Source organism: Centropristis striata, chromosome 20 (assembly GCF_030273125.1).
Source record: "Centropristis striata isolate RG_2023a ecotype Rhode Island chromosome 20, C.striata_1.0, whole genome shotgun sequence".
NCBI classification, from domain to species: domain Eukaryota; kingdom Metazoa; phylum Chordata; class Actinopteri; order Perciformes; family Serranidae; genus Centropristis; species Centropristis striata.
Window position 1 is genome coordinate 11,233,850 of NC_081536.1, and position 21,517 is coordinate 11,255,366.

General features: G+C 39.2%; 1 protein-coding gene across 5 annotated transcripts in view; it reads left to right on the top strand.

The window, feature by feature from the left end:
• Positions 1–21,517, top strand: part of dst (dystonin) — a 136,770-nt gene that overhangs the window by 79,713 nt on the left and 35,540 nt on the right. For all 5 annotated transcript variants that reach the window (XM_059359820.1, XM_059359816.1, XM_059359817.1 and 2 more), the window contains 17 exons: positions 1,009–1,161; positions 1,262–1,495; positions 1,590–1,874; positions 2,803–3,351; positions 3,820–3,996; positions 5,409–5,532; positions 7,007–7,215; positions 7,352–7,669; positions 7,784–7,950; positions 8,643–8,799; positions 10,222–10,348; positions 10,524–10,574; positions 11,490–11,725; positions 11,846–11,975; positions 12,309–12,508; positions 12,618–13,116; positions 13,876–15,344. In XM_059359820.1, coding sequence (XP_059215803.1) covers positions 1,009–1,161; positions 1,262–1,495; positions 1,590–1,874; positions 2,803–3,351; positions 3,820–3,996; positions 5,409–5,532; positions 7,007–7,215; positions 7,352–7,669; positions 7,784–7,950; positions 8,643–8,799; positions 10,222–10,348; positions 10,524–10,574; positions 11,490–11,725; positions 11,846–11,975; positions 12,309–12,508; positions 12,618–13,116; positions 13,876–15,344 — 5,085 coding nt within the window. The remainder of the gene's footprint in view (positions 1–1,008; positions 1,162–1,261; positions 1,496–1,589; positions 1,875–2,802; positions 3,352–3,819; positions 3,997–5,408; positions 5,533–7,006; positions 7,216–7,351; positions 7,670–7,783; positions 7,951–8,642; positions 8,800–10,221; positions 10,349–10,523; positions 10,575–11,489; positions 11,726–11,845; positions 11,976–12,308; positions 12,509–12,617; positions 13,117–13,875; positions 15,345–21,517) is intronic.

Below are 21,517 nucleotides of genomic sequence, written 5' to 3' on the forward strand. Positions count from 1 at the left end.
ATAATTGTTTAGTATCTCAAAAATAATAATGCATTCACCTGATTACATTTTTTTAAATAATATATTTTTCTGAATTAGAATGAGATAACAGAGAAAAGTCGTCATGGGGAAAAATCTGCTCTTGTTTTGGGGAAATAATGATTAATTTATTCATAAAAACTCTTATCTTATGATTTCAGTAAAACAAAAGAAGAATTATTAAGCAAAAACAAATCTGCTCTTGTTTTTCTGAGTTAATGATAAAATTATTTGCAGATTTTTTCCCCCATGGAAACTTTTCTCAACTGCGACTGGTCAGATTCAAGTGTAATTTGTCGATTCAGTAAAAAAGAAAGTAAATGAAAACACTTAATACGTGGTTTCACAAAATATGTATACTACACCTGAATTTCAGACAACAAACAAGAAAAAGAAAATCTACAAATAACTTATTTTTGATTTTCATGGATAGATTAAATTTTTTTAATTTTTTCCAAGTAATTAGACTTCAACAGTATCCCAGCGTTGGTAGTTTCCACCATAATGTTCCAACATATATTTCTTAAATGTGTTCTGAAGTGAATTTTTGACTTTTGATTGCAGGATTTAGATTTCAGAGATTCTACTGTAAATGCCTTGAATGTTTAGTAAAAATAACAACATTGCATGCTCCTGTGCCTGAATGCTCCTGCAGACTAACTCTTTGTGCTGGTTGATTCCTACAGGCCTTCAAGACATCAGTAAACAGATAAGAGTGGACAAAATGCACCTTCTCTGTTGGACACTTTCACCCAAAACAGACCCATTAACACACCGGATGCAATGTGCTTATTACAAGACAAAAAACGGCGAATGGCGAAAGAGCATGTTTACAGCATACTAGATTTTTACACTGTAGGAAAGCAGGTTTTGCATGTGACCTCAAAGTGCTTGAGTAGTTTCTCTTTTGTAGATGTGATTGTGTTTAATGGCAGCCTTTTGTTATCAAAGTGTGATATTTACTTGCTGTTTTTTATCCTTATTTGACAGTGTTTGTTGGAGAAACACAAGGAGTTTACAGAGAAGTTGGAGGAAGTGTGTGATAATCTCACCCTGACAGAGAACCAGCTGATTGGTCATCAGCAACAGGCTGAAAGTGCTGAGTGCGTCACAGACCTGCAGCAGTACCAGCAGGAGCATCAGGTTTGAAATGCATTTCATTTGCTTCTCAGATTCACAGTTTGAGTCCAAGTGAAGTCAGTTTTATTCCAAGACACTCATATTCCTCCTGTCTGATCTCAAGGCTCTGCAAAAAGACGTGTTGACAAACGCCAGTGCCCTGAATGAAGTCATCACCAGTACTAAAAAGTTTTTGGAGGAGAACCGGAGCAAGCTGACACCGGATCAAATTGCAACAATTGAGGGCAAGTTGGAAGAAGCTAAAAGCAAAGCGAAGCTCATCAACCAGCGGGCCGAGGAGTCCAGGAAAGATTTAGAGAAGGTCGTTACTACGGCAATAAAACAAGAGAGTGAAAAGGTCAGAGTTCAAATTGTCTCAATATGTGTAATTCATCATATTGTGTTGATTTTATTCACTATTTAGTGTTTTGCTGATCCATCTGTATTTACAGGCAGCAGCTGTTGAGCGGCTTGAAGAAAGTAAAAACAAAATCGAAGGTCTCCTGGACTGGATATCTAACATTGGGAATGAAAACAAGAGCAGTCTGGATCACACTGACCATATAAGTAAAGAGAATGGAAACCTGCCAGAAGAAACTTCAGCCACGGGACTGATAGGAGACGACGACGATGCCAATGGAAACGCTTTACAGACCACTGAGAAGGATTTTGGCAGAGACACCAGCGGCAAGAACGATGCCTCCCTGGACCTCGATAAGCAGTACGAGAGGGTCAAGGTATGGTTGGTTGTTGCAAAAGTGTGTAGAAAGAATTCTCTCAGAAGTGGTTTATACTGACATGTGGATGTTTATGTCTCTGCACTGACTGTGTCAACAATGTATAATTTAATAAAGATCCCAGAGGCAGATCAACATTATTAAATGTGAAGTTGAAAGACTAGTAATGATAGAATCATATGTAATAGTAAGAAAAAATATTATATTCAAGCAATGTTCAAATATTATTATAAAAAATACATAATTTATTTTTTAAAAACATTTTTTTATTGCGATTTTCGACAAGTGGTACAATACTATATTATATATTGAGTACATAGTGATAAAAAAAACCCAACACAAAATAATAAAAAATCAAAAAAAATAATAATAATACATTTTTTTAAAAACATAATAAAAGTTAGGCTTTTGTTATGTTTTTGAGGGGGAAAATGAGTTTCAGGGGCTGCATTAAGTGAACATGGCTAATTCTGACTTTTTCCTTTTAGCTTGTGATTATTATACTGTTGAACTATTTCTAAACCTGTTCAACAGTAAATGCTAACAATTATAAAAGCTCCAAAATTACATTTTATTTTAAATTTAAAGAGTTAACTACATGTCGTTATCTGGAAAAAGGTTGACATTTGGCATCAGAGACTATAAAGAGATTGATGACATTGTTGAATGTTAATGCTTATATAATAAGTAAAAAAACAAAAAAAGAATTTAATTCAATAATATAAGTAGTTAGAACAAGAAATTTGAGATAGGTTAAAGGGTGAAATGGACTGGAATCTTTAATAGGATGCTGCAGACCAGCATTTAAAGTCAGTAAAGACAACAAGAAAGAAAACTTTTACAATGTACAATTAAGAAATGTAAATAAATATAATAATTACAGCTATATGTATTAGTACTGTGTCCTCACGGCTGTCTGTTCCCACAGGCTCGTCATCAGGAGATCGTGTCCCAGCAGCAGGATCTTATCATGGCCACCCAGTCTGCTCAGGCTCTGCTCGACAAGCAGGCTAACGTCCTGTCCCCGGAGGAGAAGGAGAAACTGCAGAAGAACATCCAGGAGCTGAAGGGGCGCTACGAGGCCTCGCTGACACAGGCTGAGCAGCAGATGAAGCAGGTGCAGTGCGTCCAGGAGGAGCTGAAGAAGTTCCAGGGCGACTGTGAGGAGTTTGAGAGCTGGTTGGACCAGGCGGAGGTAGAGATAGAGGAGCTGGGCGCTCCTGAAGGCTCTCTCAATATCCTCAGTGATAAACTCCAGAGGCAGAAAAGCTTCTCAGAGGATGTGATTTCCCACAAAGGGGACCTTCGCTTCATCACCATGTCGGGACAGAAAGTGCTGGATGTGGCTAACGCCTGCGCATTGGCTGATTCTGCTGCTAAGAACGATCTGCTGGACGTGGATACTTCAGGAACCTGTTCCGCTGTCAAGGACAAGTTGGATTCAGCAGCAAGCAGATATAAAACACTACATTCACAGGTAACTACACCTGCAGTTAATCAGATGCAGTTTGAGAGGTTGTAATGACTTATTGTTGCCACTAGGTGGGAGCATTTGTCTTGTTTGAAACTTTATCTTTATGTATTCATGCAAAGTCTTGAGGGTTTGGAAAATGCTTCATTTTAACCCTTGTTAAAATGTTTTCAAGGTTAGGAATATACTTGAATTTGAATATACTGCTTTAAACATGATTGCTTCTGGTGTTTTCATTGACACAATCATTCATATATTTATTCATAATACAATCATGATCAAAACATACACTTAAGTTTAATTGAGTTAGGTAAAGGCTCAGAGAGTCTGCAAATGTCAGTTTAGGTACCTTGAAAGTGCTTGAAAAGTGGTTAAATGTTACTTTTATAAGGCTGTACAAATCATGTTCCAATTATACTTTTTTTCTGAATATCTTATCACATTAACAGTGTGCTTTAATTTCCTTTGTTTCAGTGCAATCAACTCGGCAACAACCTTAAAGATGTGGTTGACAAATACAAGAAATATGACGACTCCAGCGCCGGCCTTTTGCAGTGGCTCGACGGCTCAGAGGAGGAGGCGAGAAAGCAGCAATCAGAGGCCATAGCAGCTGAGCCACAGACACTACAGAAGCAGCTGGAGGAGACCAAGGCAAGAAAAAGCTGTAGTGCTCAGTCCTCTTCTTGGTCTAAAGCTTAGATTTATTTCAGACTGTGGTCTTTATCGTACATTTTTTCCATATTTCTGTGAGGCCTCTCTAATTCTGCAGGAGTCATGTGAAAAGGCCCTTTGATCTTTCTACCCATGGAATGCATATCATTTTGATGAAAATTTGATTGTTACAGTTCAAGTTTGCAAAGGCGGGTGCTTGAGACAGAAGTTGTCCTAAAGATAAGACTTTATGTATCCTGAGGGAAACAGCTGTGCAGCAGTTATGATACAAACATTCTGTGAACTCTAATGGATATTGGTTATGGATGTTATTAACAATCCCGATAAAGAAATTAAAAATAGCTTTATTAAGAGCTAACATGTGCAGCATTTTGGAACACTGGCTGGGTTATAAGGTCAAGGCACAATAGAGTTACCTTACCATATACAGTGTTTCCACTGACTTTAGTACAACATGGTTATTTTTAGCTCTGTGTTCAAATTCAGACCCACATGTGAATAGTTTAACTCTGGTTATTTGTAGCCGACGTACTCTAAAAGGGGGATAAGAAATGATGCTGTCTCTGTCAAACATTTGGCAGCAGTTAGCTTCAACATTTCTCTGGAGGGAGGTCGTGACTTGCAGCATAGATATGCCCAGATAAGAGGCGCCTGTGGGCCGAGCAAGAAACATTGTACTTAGCTTTGATTACAAATCACTGAAAATAATCCAACAGTCAATTCAGACAGGTATGCTGAACTATATCAGTGGAATGACTATATATACATAAATGTTATCCAGATGTTCTTGGCTATCATCACTTTTTTATCTCACCACACGGGTGAAATGCAAAATCTGTATAGTAGACAAAGGATGTTTATCTATATCAGTGGTGGAATGTAACTAAGTACATTTACTCAAGTACTGTACATAAGTACAATTTTGAGGTACTTTACTTGAGTATTTCCATTTTATGTAATTTTTTACTACTACTCCAGTACATTTTGAGGCAAATATTGTACTTTTCACTCCATAAAAACTAAAAAAAAACATCATAAATTTAAAGTGATTAGACATTTTCTTAAAATTAAACCTCATAACAGTATATTAAGTAGTTAAAATGAGCCCTACCTTGAGAAAATTAAAAATGCATCAATAATAATCCAATAATATATTTGGAATATGTGGAATAAAACACTGTAAATTGGTCCATTCTGCATGACGTGTACTTCTACTTTTGATACTTTAAGTACATTTTGATGCTGATACTTTTGTACTTTTACTTAAGTAAGTTTTGAATGCAGGACTTATACTTGTTTTGGAGTAATTTCACAGTGTGTTATTAGTACTTTTACTCAAATAAGAGATCTGAATACTTCCACCACTGATCTTCTTCCTTATTGATCCTCAGGCTCTGCAGGGTCAGATGACAGGACATCAGACTGCTATTGACACATTGCGCAAAGCAGCTGAGTCTTTGATAACGGCTGAAGGAGACCTGCTGAGCAACTCCGACGACATTCAGGAGACAGTAGGTGAGTGAAAAATGAAAGTAGGGACCAGGTTTTGCACCCTCTACATCATACACGGTCGCCCATGAAGTTGGAATACAATATTTATTACCTCACAATCATTTCTTCCATGAAATGATTGTGACAAAGTGATTTATTCTTGATAGATTAAGTGTATATCTTCTCAAAACTTTACTTTTCAATCTCTTCCAAACACTGAAAATGAAACCACAATTAACAGAGAATTGTGTCTGAAAACAAAATTATTCAAACTTTATGGTCGACCGTGTATCTGAGAATTCATATGACTGTTGGTGTCATCATTCAAGACATCTCTCATCCTGCCTGACATACTGTGCTGCTGACTGACAAAACTTTCCATGCAAAATTGTGATCATATGTTCTTCCAGACTGCATGCTGTAATTCATTAAATCTAATTTCATGTTGAATCAAATTCGGTGAATTATATGTGGAAATAGCAAATCTTCTTGCTAATAGTCTTGCATAATATTAGGTCATATAATGGCATTCATATTGAACTGGGATTCTTTCATAACCAGTTAAAATCTCACTGTTGTTACTTAGTATTGTTGCCACTTTTGTTCTTTTACGGAGGCCGTAGCTGGAGATACTATCGTATGATACTATGGTATCGTATGAAACTAGAAGATCTAAGGAATCTAAAGGCACCATGTGCGATAGGATAGTGTATCAGGAAGTTGTCTAAATAACACTGCAAAGTTACTAGGGTTTTAGCTACATGCTAAAGACAGTGGAACCCAGGTATGACTCGGTCGCAGTGTTATTTCATGGACACAGCCGTGTCAAAGCTATACAGAGCAGTGAAGCTTAAAGTTGAGGGAAGTTTGAGAAAATGCTGCAGTAGCTGTCCATACATGTTTGATATCAGTTCAGTTCAATTTGACTAAATAGTTTGTGCGTTTGAGCGTCATTGTGAAGAAATAAAAAGACTGAAGTAAGATGAATAGACTGAGAAATTTATTCTTATTTGACAAAACAATTCTTGATTGAATTTAAGTTTGTGGACACAAAATGCTGTTAAACAGTTAAATCACGATATATTGAATTGCAATACTACCATGTCACAAAATTATTAAAATCGCAATAATATCATATCGTGACTCAAGTATCGGGATAAAATCGTATCGTGGGGCCTCTTGTGATTCCCACCTCGACTTTCTTGTAAGTAGGTCAGTCTCCTACTCCAAAGTATCCATTGTTTTAAAAGTTATCATTGTGAATAATGACATTTGGAGTGTCTCATTTGTATTCCTTTCCTCCAATCTTTGGTTTCTTGGCTTACACATAAAAATGCTTTTACTCTGCCTAAGTGAATGTTATCCGTTGGCATAATTATAGCCTCAAGAAACTCACAAATGCCAAGTTAGATTCTGCTTTGGTTTGAAATGTTTACCTCAAACAGTGAGAAATCTTTCAGTCTTTAAACACAAGCCCATCTGTTTACCTGTGCTGTAGATGACATCGTGGAGCGATACGACAACCTGTCCAAGTCGGTGAGTGATCGAAATGAGAAACTGCAGATCACGCTGACTCGCTCCATGAGTGTGCAGGATGGTTTGGATGAGATGATGGGATGGATGGAGGGAGTGGAGGCCAGCGTGAAAGAGAAAGAACAAATCCCCCTGGACTCTGCTTCAATTGGAGATATCCTCAGCAAAGAAGTAGTATGTATTCTTGTTTCAGCAGCAAAATAACAAGATACTGTATCTTTCATTTTATGCTCACAGTAGTCGCTTTGTTTTTCTTCATATTCACTTCATTAAACCATGAAAACTGTTTCCCATCCCGTGTTTCTTTAAGGCATTAGAGCAGGACATAGCAAGTCGCCAGAGCAGCATCTCAGCCATGAAAGCCAAGGTGAAGAAGTTTGTGGAGACGGCAGATCCCTCCGCTGCTGCACTTCTGCAGTCTAAGATGGATGTTCTCTCCCAGCGCTTCTCTGATGCATGTGACAAGCATAAGCAAAAAGTTTCCCAGCTGGAGCAGCTGAAGGAAAAGGTAGAAGACTTTGAGAAGGTCGCAGATAAAGTTCAGCAGTTTGTCGTGAAGCGTTCGCAAGATCTACATGAGACAGACGGGCCGGGGAAAACTTTCAATGAACTGTCTCAGCTGATGCAGGTAACTGTGCCACTAATGCTGTTTAAGATACATGTGGTGTCTTCAAGTGATGTTCTTAGCAAAATTGGAATATTATGCTGCAAAGAATGACTGATGCTTATGATTTCATTGTAGAACACTAAATCTGAGATGGCTGAACATGCCAGTGATCTGGAGAAGCTGCAGACTCTGTCCAAGGAGCTGTCTGAAATGAGCCCTGATGGAAACAAAGCCCAGATCCAGAGCAAGATGGACAATCTCTCAAATATTTTCACCACCTTTAAAGACACTGTCAAAGAAAAGTAAGTTGGGACAGGGGAAGAAAAAATAAAGTTCTTGTATTATCCGTAATGTTTTGTAATGGTTGGAAAGAAAGAGCCATTCTGTTTATGTTGAGTCACACTAAAATATATTTATTCTATGACAACAATTTTCCGACAGGCTTTATATTTGGGGTGTTGTTAACTGAGATTGCCCACTTAACTATATCAGAAATGTAGAACGAAAAGTCATGTGGAACAATATTCCCAGCTACCTTTTGGTACCAAGAGGTGTTCCTTTGACTCTCTGAACAGCGAGCCGTTTTAGGCCGTCACATTTCACCAGCTGTGGCCTCGAAACAGGACAATCAGCAAGTAGGGAGAACTCAAAAATGTCCTTTTTTCCAATTTAAAACAGTTATAATGTCATTAATTATGAAAATCCATATAGAAAAGATTTTTCCACAAGTGAAAAAATGGGGGTCCACATAGTATACGTATAAAACTATTTAAATTTTTACAACTTATCTTGTCCTCTCCTCTCTGCTCTGTGTAAGCAGCCTACAGTTTAGTCCAAGTTTCATAGAATTTTTGTTTTTATGTGACTGTTTCAGCTAAGTCATTCATGGCTTTCCATTTGCAATAATGATTGCAGAATTACAATTTTAAGGTTTTTTTTCGTGATGGGGGCCAAATGGGACGGTGACTAAAATTCTGATTCTCATCTACTACAGGGAAGACGAGGTATCGTCGTGTCAGGACCAGCTGGAAGAGTTCAGATCTGCAGCCAGCGCTCTCACCAAGTGGCTGGAGCAGACCAATGAGAAAGTACCAGCAGTTCAGCCAAGCAGCAGTGTGAAGAGTCTGGAGAAAGACCTGCAGACACTCACTGTGAGTCACAAGATAAAAAATAAGTCTACTATAGAGACAGTGCAATGTATTTTGTCCAACTGCAAGTTAGTGCTGGACCACAAGCCGTTGATGTATCTGGAAAAGTAGAGAGGAGTCTGAGTGTTTGTGCAATAGATTGATGTAAGTGTGTTTTAATAGATTATAGCCCTATCCTCCCTAAACTCCCCACCACCCCAACCTGCTTTCTCTGCCAACTCATGATAGATGGATGGTATGTGTTTACACAGGACAGTTGTGGGAGTGAAGCTCGATGTTGTCCAGCAGAGAGACTGTTTGGTTTACAGTGTAACAGAAAAAAAATCACAGAGCTAGATCCTCAAAAGCAAAAAAACTAAAATACAAACTCACAGAGAAACAAAAACACCCATTTTTCCTGTTCACTTGTCCCTGAGAGGCAAGTGAGAAGAAAAATCTAATGATCTAAATTGTTTTATATTCTGTATTTATGACTTAAAAACTGATTGATTTTTTTGCCGGGATAATCCTGTGAAGCAGGCATAATTCTTTTAGTTTTTACTTTTTTCCCCATCCAAAACTTGAAAATAAAATTGGTGTGTTTGTTGTTGTAATACTCTTTTCAGCCACAAGAGGCTGAAGGGACCCATTACGCCATGTTCTAAATTGTGTGTAAGCAGTTATGTAACATTGCTATCACATCATAAATACCGTTAGTCCTATTTTAAACATCGGACAGTGGTGCGCTTCTACCTTTTTTATCTGAAATTATTATTATAACAAAAAACTCACTTAGAAAATTACAGAAGCCCTGAATGGCAAGGTGTATTTTTTATTTTTTGGCAGCGTTGGCCAAAACCAACAAAAGTTTATCCCATATGTACGAGATAGTGTCTCTGTATGTATGGAAAAACAATAAACAAAACTCACTAATATGAAAATGTAACATCTGAAACATCAAGGACTCATCAACAACACACATGCACTATAAAGATAGTATCTCTTGTACGTAGCCTAATTAAACCTCAAAGATTTTCCGGCCAAAACCTAAATTTGAGCAAGGTGAACATTTTTTTCTATCTCGTACATACAAGATAAACTTAGGTTTTGTCCAACAATGCCTGAAAATTTTTTTCCTTGCCTTTCAGGGCTTCCATAGAAAAGTGATCCTGAATAATAAAATAGTAAAAATCTCTTGTCAAAATCTGTTCTCCACCTGTTTCATGGAAGATGGAAGCAAATTAAGGAACTTACAATGATTATTCTGTCAAACCCGGTTTTTCACCTGTTCATAAACACACGAGAGAAAATAATTTAGATCAGAATGGATCACCATACTTTTTTTTTCTCACTTGTCTCTCAGGGCTTCCATATTTCCATCTTTTTTTGTGTGCAATGAATGCCATGCTCCAACATTATTTACCATTTATCTGTCTACTTCCTCAGGCATTATTAGATGAATGGACGTCCAAAGACCCTAGTGTCCAGGATCTGAACAGTAAAGGATCAGCACTCTGCAGCCTCATGACTTCCCTCACATCTCCTGCCAAGACAAAGACCCCGAACAACTCAGGTAAACATCATCACACTTAACCTCATATGTTTGAATCAATGAGTGGAATGGGAAGCATGGTGTTTGGGCTCTCTATTCTCACTAACCATTAGAGATCATGGAAAGATCTTGTGCCAACAGTCCTAGACAGTCTGCCTGTTCTTTACACAAGCTTTGTCTTATGTCTTTGCATCAGCTCTTACTAATGGTGGTGGTCCAGCGAGCCATTCCTACCTAACCAATAAAGGTAATCGAGTGTGTATGCTGCTGTTTAAATGCATTGTTTTTGGTGTGATGTGGAGGTTTTATGGCTGGTTTTCAAAACACTGCTGTGGCTGTGGTGACTCTATGCCAAACAAATAGCAACTTTTGAAGATCACTGAAACAGCATGTTCAGATTATGAGTAATAAAGTTACATGAGCACTAAGACAGAGGGAGTTTAATGCATTTTTAATGTCTCAATTGAGGAAATAAGCCTCAGCCAAACTCCATAGGGAGTAAGTTATTTCATTATTTTTCATAAAACTTTTTCATCAAATAATCAACATTTAAATTCCCTAACCACCATTTACACACACAGGAAGGACATGTGATAAGATTATTGATTGGGCCTCATGCAAGACCTATTTTTGTATCCTTTCTCTCCATTTTTTCCATGAGGCCTGTTCTGATTTTTACTCACAGAATGCTTTGTAACTGCATACATTTCTCTTTGTTTCAAACTGATGGATGCTTCCTATTCATTTGGTTCCAAGTAACGCTCCATTTTTGGTCAAGTTCTATTGACAAGAATATCATTGTACGATTAAAAATAACGTCAACGTCACATTGCAAAACTTTAAATCCTTCCGTCAAAAATCAGCAGATGAAAGCATGGCAGATTTAGTTATGATCACAAGTACTCACAAGTTTAGAACAAATCTGTCCATATGAGTGGTTCATTTTTTTATTGACTTATTAATTTACGATGATAAAAGCAGAGAATTTCCAAAAATGCATGAATTCCCTTTGCAGGATTGGGGTTTTACTTTCCTCACTCATGTTCTGAACATACTGCACCATAAGGCTAATTTATTGACGGTGCCAAACTGTTATCATAACCTCATGTTGACACTGACTATAATGTGCGGAAACTTATTGAGTTATTTTTGATGTCCTCAGAGCTGATGGTAATTCAGCAGAACATGTCGTTTGTTAACGAGGGCTACACGAGCCTCGGGCAAACGCTGAAGAGTCGAGCATCAGAGCTGAGTAGTTCGGTGCAGGACGTCAAAGACGCCCAAAAGGAGACAGACAACATGATGACATGGCTGAAGGACATGAAAAAGACGGCGGCATCCTGGAACAACGCAGCCACAGAGAAAGATTCAGTGAAAACACAGCTTGAACAGCAGAAGGTACACAAGTTTTGCTATTTATGTTCTGTAACTGCACACAGTCGTCACTTGACTTTGGTTTTCTCTGCTGTGATTGAGATCACAAGACTCAACAATCATAATTTTTATGTGTTCTATCAGACATTTGAGGATGACATGAAGCAAAAGCAGGAACAGCTCCAGAAGCTCAGAGAGAAGCTCCTGAACTTGATTAAGGCTCATCCAAACTCCCCCGAGGCAGCAAAATGGAAGCAGATGCTGTCAGAAATAGGTATGCACCAAGGTGTTGTTTCCAGATGGCCCTGGGTAATTTATGTCACTGAAACTGTCAGAGGTCTGCTGAATCCCGCTGGCGAAAAATGTATCTCATTATGGCACTGGCTTCTGAGTAGATTTAACCATATGAAATGTTAGGCCACCTATACCACTACACAGTTCATCCAGTCTTCTGTGTCTCAGTACCTGCTCTCTGCCGCAGCGGTTAAATTAACACATTTGTAGCGCCAAGTTCTGCACAGCCAGAGAACAGTAGGACAGTGGATAAAAATGGTAGTGTTATGCTGACTAATGCTGACTGGTGCGACTGTTCTGCCCTCCTGCTCAGATGCTGCTTGGGCCGATATCAGCGGCTCCGTAGAGGAGAGGAAGCAGCACCTGGAGCAGTCTAACAAGAACCTGGACATCTTCCAAACAAATGAGCTGCAGCTCGGTCAGTGGCTTTCAGAGAAGGAGCTGATGATGAGTGTCCTCGGACCTCTCTCCATTGATCCCAACATGCTAAAAATGCAGAAGCAACAAGTTCAGGTAAAGCATCATGCATGTTGTTGGGAATAACTGAATTCACTGAGACGTTAAAGACCAAAATGTCATGTAGATTTCTGATTGTTCAACCTGGCTGATTTTTTCCCTCCAGATCCTCCAAAATGAATTTAAGAGCCGCAAACCTCAATATGAGAAACTGGAGGAAGCTGCCTCCGCCATCCTGAGCTCTTCAGACAACCAGGACCCCTCAAGTGGGAAGCTGGTGAGAGAGCAGCTCGCTGGTGTCACCCAGAAGTGGCAAGGCCTCACAGGACAGCTGGACCAGCGAGACGGCCTCATCGACCAGGCCGTGGTGAAGACGGGGACGTTTCAGGAGTTACTGAGGAGCATCAGTCAGACCGCCACTCAGCTGGAGAACCAGCTCACCAACCATCAGGGCCATAGCACCCAGCCCGACGCTGTGAAGAAGCAGCTGGAGGATGTGCAGAACATCTCAGGGCAACTGAGAGAGGAGAGGAAGAAGCTGAAGGAGGCGGAGGCCATCAACGCAGAGCTCACAGCGATGGTGACCGAAGACTATCTCAAAGCAGACTTGGCCAGGCAGCTGGAGAGTGTCAGCAAGCCTTTCAAACAGCTGGAAGAGAAAGCAGGTTGGCCTTTTAACTTAACCTAATAATGTGCTGTTGTAATGTTTGGAAAGAAAGAGCCATTCTGTTTATGTTGAGTCACACTAAAATATATTTATTCCATGACAACAACTTTCCGACAGGCTTTTTATTTGGTGTCTTGTTAACTGAGACTGCCCACTAAACTATATCAGAAATGTAAAACGAAAAGTCATGTGCAACAATATTCCCTACCTTTTGGTTTCAAGAGGTGTTCCTTTGACTCTTGGACGATTTTTCCCTCCTGTCATTTCACTTACTGTGGCCTTGAAACAATCAGCAAGTAGGAAGAACTCAAAAATGTACTTTTTTTTTGCACTTTAACACAGTTATAATGCCTAAACTATTTACATTTTTACAACTTCTCTTCTCCTCTCTGCTCTGTGTAAACAGCCTGCAGTTTAGTTTCACAGTATTTTTGTTATGTGATTGTCTCAGCTGAGTCATTCATGGCTTTCCATTTGCAATAATGTTCGCAGAATTTATTGTTTTTTTACAGGATCGTTTTATTTTTGGCAAAATTTTAATGTCAATAAAGTGATTTTGATTAAATATCACAAATTCAAGCTTAAATTTGGTTTCTTTCCTGATTAAATTGTTGGTCACACATGATTAACTCAAGGCCCATCAGAAATGTGACAATCTGAAAAGAATTTCTTTTTTTTTTTTACATTCTATGATGAAAAATGGTGAAACATTCCTTGCTAGGGTTAATTCACTAATTGCCACATTTTTCTGTTGCAGCAAAACGTATCGAGCAGCTCAACTCAACCTTTGCCAGCTCTCAGCAGTTCCATCAGACCTCCAAGGACTTCCAGTCGTGGCTGGGTGAGAAGCTCCAGGACCAGTCTAAGCTCCAGCCCATCTCTGCCAAAGTGGATGTGCTGCAACAAACCCTGGAGGAGCACAGTAAACTCCAGAAGGCTCTCAGTGAACACGAAGAAGCTTATAACACAATCACTGGGGAAGGGGAAATGCTTCTGCAGAACACTGACGGTGCAGAAAAGTTGGCTCTACAAGGGCAGCTTTCTACACTCTCTTCCAACTGGGACGAGGTGAAGAAGAGCTCTGCAGAACAAGCTGACAAACTCCAGAGTGCTCTGCAGAAATCTCTGAAGTATCAGGAGCATGCAGAAAAGCTCAGCTCCTGGATTCAAGAGTGCGAAGCGAGCGAAGGCCGGGTCAAACTCACCGTTGATCCGGTTGCTGTGGAAAGCTCAATATCTCAGGTGAAAGCTCTCCAGAAGGATGTGGACAAGCACAGAGGGATGGTGGAGCAGCTCAACGCGGCTGCAGACAGCGTTCTTGAGGTGGCCAACACAGACACCGAAGCAATCAAAGAGGAGAAGGCTAGCATTGGCAGAAGAGTGGACAATGTTGTGGAAAGTCTGCAGAGCAAAAGGGAGTCCTTGGAGAAGATCTCACACACAGTTAAGGAGTTTAATGATGCCTATAAAGAGGCGAAGGGTCAGCTTGAGGGGGCTAAGAAGCAGGTGGATACCTATGAATCACAGGGAGTGCAGGCACACAGCAACAAGAACCTGACCAACATGAAAGCCCAACATAAGAGTTTAGAGGGAGTGCAGAACCAGGTTGAGCACCTGAAGACCTTGGCCAAGGACCTTGTGGTTGATGTCCCAGATGCTGATGGAGTGACAGACCTCTTACTGCAGGCTGATAGCATGGAAAAAGACTACAGCACCCTTAACAAGAAACTGGACGAGACGTGCCAAGTCCTGGAGGGTAAACTGCAGGGTATCGGGCAGTTCCAAAACCGCATCCGTGAGATGTACACCCGCTTCACAGACCTGGACGACGAACTGGACAGCATGGCTCCTGTTGATCTGGACTTGGCCACTCTTAAAGAACAGCAGGACAGCATTCAGAGCTTTGTGGCGAAGCTGCAAGAACTGATGGCCAACACGGCCAATGCTAGAGACAGCTGTAAGAAGATGCTTGAGACTGAAACCTCCCCTGACCTGTTAGGCCTGAAGAGAGATCTGGACGCTCTGAGCAAGCAGTGTGGGAAACTGTTGGACAGGGCGAAAGGCAGAGAGGTGCAGGTGCAGAGCACGCTCACCAAACTGGAGGAGTTGTACGATAAACTCCATCAGGCGGAAAATAAACTCTGCAGAGCTGTGGACAAGGAGGCGTCGCAGGAGGCCGTCGGCATGGAGACAGATGTCATCAACCACCAGCTGGAGGCCTTTAAGGTATGGCGTCCCCAATTTTACATTTATTTTGTGGTTTAGGCTTAAATATGGAATTTCATTGACTCCAATTGGTTAAACAATAATAGCTGATTGAGTTGGAGGATGGAATATTTATGATATACCAGCTGCAGTTATCCTTGTTTGTGTATAGATTAGGGCCGCAACTAATAATTGCTGAGAAGTTAATTGCCTCACATCACATCACAATGTGCTAAGGCCCAAAGTGATGTCATCACATATCTTGTTTTGTCAAAATGGAAACCTCCTTGTTTAAAAAGTAAAGTTAATGTGCATGTGCTCCAAACCTACATTCCTTCTCAAGGCCAGCAGGGGTCGACTACACTGGTTGCAAAAATAATTCTGATTGCATAGAAGTCTATGAGGAAATGACCCTATTTCTCACTTAGTACCTAAGTAAACATTTTTCTAACAAGTTTACAGTTTTAATCACTAGTTTCAATTATTTTTCAATACAGCATGATGTTGGGTTTTTTATTTTTTATTTTGGCCCCATTTCGAGCAAAATAGAGACTATAGCAGGGTATGCTATGTCCACCTCTTTTATACAGAGTGTTTTTTTCAAAAACCACAAAATATTCAATTTACTATATTATTTGGACAGGGACAAGCACCAAATGTTCACAATAAGGAAGCTAAAAAAAGACAATGTTTTGGGGTTTTACTTAAAATATACTAAAATATAATAATCCACTATCAAAATAGTTGCAGAATCGTTCTGTTTGGATCGAATGGTAGCTTCATCTTCAGTTAATTTAGGTAAAAAAGGAATTACATCTATTGATTCAAAGAGAGATTTAAAATAATTGCAGACATTTGGGGTTAGAAAGGATAATAGCAGGGCAAATTCATAGATAAGGTTCAAGGTTCATTCAAGTATATGTTTTTCATAAGGGCATCTAGAATCTTTTTTTTCTTTTAATCCAAAAATTTTGAGCACTGTGACAAATGTCCCCTTTGATATTCAAACAGGCAGTTACTGACAAATGCTATTCTTATTGTTACAATGAATTAATCTCTTCTACACACCATATTATCTCCTGGGTTTCACATTTATCTGAAAAATCTTAAATGCTGTCTATCCATAAAACCCTGCACTGGGACAGATTACTGACAGGCCCTTTACTCAGCACACTTGCTATATACACGGAATCCTCTGGGGACTGCCGGTTCATTAAGGGCATCTGGTGTTAACAAAAGAGCCATGGCCCATATGCAATGATGGTGCAGGAGGGATGGACCGTCACAGCCAGGTGGTCACCAGCAGGGCGTCACTTGATTCAATGGTCCCAATAATGAAGCTGGGCCTGGACCCTGATCTTTAACATTGATATTGTTGTTCTTTTACGTCTAAACCTTCCCCCTCTGTCTTAATGTCCGGCTCTTAGCTTAGAGTAGCCTGGTGTTAATTTGACCATCTTGACATAGACACCAGTTAGTGGCCATTATAATGTCTTTAAATCCTTATAGTATTTAATACTGTATATTTGTGTATAGTATTACAACTGTTTTGATTTACAATTTAAATGTAATCACATATGCAATACTACAAACATATCAGACAGCTTCCCAATTGTCCCAATAATCTGTTTTTTTTTAATTCCCTGACTCTCCATATTGTCAATAAAATCATGGAGTGAGGGATAAAACAAAAGGTAGCCATTAGTAAGATTTACAGACGGATGCAAAATATTTTAAAAGCCTGTAAATTCCTGTGGAGGTTTCCAAAAGAGGATTAACCTATATTTAGGGGTGAAATGAGGAAACACTTCTTCATTTATAGTATTAGATAGTATTACAATGCAGTGATGTAAACAGCTGTGTATAGGCAGGCGACACAGATCTGTCCTAAGATATAGGTCAAGGGATTTTTTGTGTGGGGGTGCTGTACCCACACAGCAGGGCTGCAACCAAACCTCCAGTTGAGGTACATGGATTAAAATACCACTGGGGTGTAAAGGCATTATCAAAGCCCCCACCCCTGTTTTCTTTTGTTTGTTTGTTTGTTTGTTTGTCTCTTATTTTATTTTATATGGTATATGTTTTTTAATTACATTTTTTTAATTGATATTTTAAATTATTTTTCAGTAATGTTCATCTGTTTACTATTAAGCTATGGTTTATCAAACTCAGGCCTGTAACATAAAAAAATAAATAGTAATTAATGAAAAATAAATATAATATAATAAAATAATTAAAATGTTATAATTAATGTGATAAAATGTTATAATTAATGTGATAAACTCAATTGTGTCTGTGTTTTTAAAAAAGAAAAAAATCCCTTCGCACAATTGTACATTTTATTTTGAAAAATAAGTGGAAATGTTTGGTATTTATTTGTAACTTTTCATTTAAAAGAGAAGTAAAAATGATAATGTTGCTCTCAGCTGTACCCCAAAGGATTTCTCTACATCCTTAATATTTTCTTTGTAGTAATAAATAATAATTAAAAAAATACATATATATCATAATAAATAATGTGTTATAATTAATGCGAAAAAAAGAATTAAATTGAATGAATTAATAAAAAACCCACAGGGGTAGAGAGTGTAGGGGGTTGCCAGGTTGTTGTGTGTTTTGCAGCGCAACTATTAAAGAAGTGATTAATTCAAAGCAGCGTTGTCATGGTGCTTGTTTTCACCCCCTCTTTGTCCCATCATCAGTCTGGGTTGAGAGGGCATGTTCGGCCTCAGCTGCTGCTGGAAAACCCCCTTTGTACTCTTTAGCATCGGGAGGTGAACTGCCAAAAGCAGTATCGGAACTTGAGTTGTTTCTTTATTTAGCTGCAGCATGAAAACATGAGATGATTGTGTCATATTCTGATTTATGTTCAGTGGTTCTTGTTTCTGTAGGTAAGTGGGCTTTATTGGCAGCTGCTGAGAAAGAAATAAACAGAGAAAGACAGCGGTCGGATTCATCTCTTTCATGTGCTGTTACCATTTTAGGTCAAGTTCTGAAAGAGACATGCCTGACTTCATGTGTTTACTCTTGTTTTCTCACATGAGAGTACCAGGAGCTCAGCTGCAGGAGACTGGTGTATGTATATCTTTATGTGTACCTTAAAGGATAGAATGAGTGACTCAACACCACTGGGGGTTGGCGTGGGTGTCTTTTCCCTCAGACATTACATCAGTGTCTCTTACAAATTCTGGAAGGAGTTTCTGCCATCTGAATCATACTGCAGCTACCAGGCTTATTGAAGTGGAGGGTAAAAAAGTGTCACAGTGACCGTGTAGTGTTGCTGACTCACTGCCACATAGCAATGAAACACTGAAACATGAAACTTGAGTGGGACAGTTACCGTAAAGCACATCGAGTACACATTGTTTTGCTATAATGCGATTGTGTTGAGTTTTCTATTCATCAAATGTTTCTAGTCTTTGTTTTCAACACATCTTAAGTGTTAAAGCAGACCTGAGCTGAACCTAAAGACAATACTCTGTACACTCCCACAGCACATTTGTAACATGACATGGAAACCCATTTATAAGCTGTTGAATGTTGTTTTAGACCTCGGGCTCCTCGGTTAATCAGCTAACTTTCCCTCTTTTATAATAAATACAAAAGAGTTTGCCTGCTTTGTTTGCTGGGTAGCAACAGAATCAATCTTAAAGGGACGGTTTGGATTTTTTGAAGTGGGGTTGTATGAGGTACTTATCCATAAACAGTGCATTACCTACAGTAGATGGCAGTCTGCACACCCTGGTTTGGAAAAGCAGACAGGAGTAGCAGCACAGAAGCTAAGCAATGTACTGCTGAGGACAGGGACAGCAGCTAATGGATTTTAGCCACCTCAAAAAAAATCAATAACAGTTAAGGTGTACTTTTCACCCCTTTACCCGACTGCCACACAGCGTAGTTTAAGTTTACACAGGGGAATTTTAAGCTTTTATCAATGCTCTCTTCAAAGCCACCAGACTCCATTGGTAAAAACAGTAATTTTAGCTCACAGAACCTGAGAGTTTCTGGTCTACCGCTGCCTAAGTTGGTTAGTTTGTTTGTGTTATTGTGTGACTTTGGTGAATTTGAACTAACCCTTAAAAACACCAAAGTCACAAAACAACACAAACGAGGTCAAGGCAGCGGTAGACCATCGACTTCTGTTAAAGGGTTAGTTTGGATCCAAACAAAGTCACAAAATAACACAAACAAATAAAACAATTATCTGCTCACCTGTCACAAAATAAAGTGACGACAAATATATTAACCAGTAAGTAATTTAGGCCATAATTGTTGAAAGAGTATATTTGCTCGTTTTCATAGTTTTTTTATGGTGGTACACTATTTTAAGACTTGTTTTTTTTTTATAAAACAACTTAATAATTAATAAAGAAAATAAATGGCACAGTAATGGATTATGAACATTAGTGTCAGCTTTTATATAAGCACTCCTCAAAGTTTATTTTATTTTAGCTTCATTTTATTAAGAGTTACAGCTCAAAACAAAGCAAAAAAGCAGACAAAATATCTGATTTAAATAAACTATTATGTATCACTTATGGGATCTGATCATGCTCAGGTATCTTCCACGTGTGGTTTCACGCCCTGTGTGACTCAGGTCTTAGTTGCTATTGTGTTTTTGTGTGCAGAGCTTAAATGAAATGCGGCATTCAATTTCTGTAAAGTTCACAAAGAATAGATGAAATATGGGACAGTTGGAACAAAGGGACCTGCAGCAGCCAGGAAAATTACTAGAGGTGTATTTTGTATTCATACATTCAAAAGCCTGAATATTTAGAAATAAATGCAGGTTTCAAGTGCTGAACATCCCTTTTTAAAATCCCACCAGCTGCTTATTTATCTCTGCCAGCATCCTCTTTCCGTCTCCTCTCATGCGTGCAGATTCGGACAAAGAAGTTGGGATTGTTCAGCTCCTTACCGAGCTGCTGTGGTGTAGACAATCCAGGAAACAAAAATAAATTCCTTTCATTATCTCCCCTATTCTCCTTTCTTCTCCTACCCCGGTCACTGGACATAAAAAGCGCCTTCATGCACTTGGCAGAGCCATCGGTGTTAAATTACCTGGGACCTGTGCCTCCCTCAGCATTCCACAGTAATTAAGAATATCTGCAGGGTCCACAGCAACCGTCCACAAAAAGAAAACAGAGGGCAAAGAGAGAGAAAAAAGGGAAAATGTGTATCTATTTCAGCATGGTGTGATGTCATCAGAGTGGGAGCTGCTGCTGCCTGCTGGTCTAGGTTTTTTTTTTTTTTTTTTTTTTGTGGAGTAGAAAAGCTAGTGCGTATCGCTTCCCCTCCCTATTCCCTCAGTCACTGAAAGAAAAAAAGAAGAAGAAGAAATGTGAGTGATCGTGTCAGGATGCAGAAGATGACTTAGAAGTGGAGTCATATGGGCCATGCTGACATAAGGGTGAATTAGAATGGAGGAAAAAAAAGGGTCATGTGTCCACCAATCAACATGTGCCGGAGCGGCTCTCAGCACAAATGGAGTTGTGGCAGATGTTGTCTGAATAATGAGCGGGGGCGGGGCATGAAACCTTCTGCCAGGAGGGTGTCTGTCATTGCGAGGGAGCGATGAGAGAGAAAGGGCAGGCTTTTTTTGTTTATCCAGGAGTACCAGCTCTCCTCAGAACTGCCCTCAGTTTTTGGTAGAGCCTGCTGGATTTGCCTGTGGATATTTTCACTTTGCACTGAAGATTTTCCTTGCATGGATGCTGCGAGGATTTCAGGGGAAAAGAAGCACTTTGGACCAGACGAATAGTGATTAAGTTTTGGCAATGCACAGAGAAGAGCCTGGAGGATTATTTTTGGGATAGGTGACTGGATTGAAAGACTGGATTTTCATTATTTTTACGGAGTATGAAGCTACTACACAGTTGGGATGCTTATTGACATAATTGTATCTCTAAAGCCTTTATTTTTTAACCTAGATTCACTTGATTGTGCTATAATTGTTTAAACGAAACAAAAGTAGAAGCATGTAGTATTTATTTGTAACTCTTCCTTTAAGAGAGAAGTAAAAATGATAATTTTGCACTAAGCTGTTTTTCATGTAAACATTGTTCTTGATATTTTAAATTAATCGTAGTGCACTAAAGCAACATATACCTCAAAGGATTTCTCTACATCCTTAATCTTTTCTTTGTGGTGAGTAGTGACAATTGTTTTAGTATGGGCAAACCGCTGAGCAGACC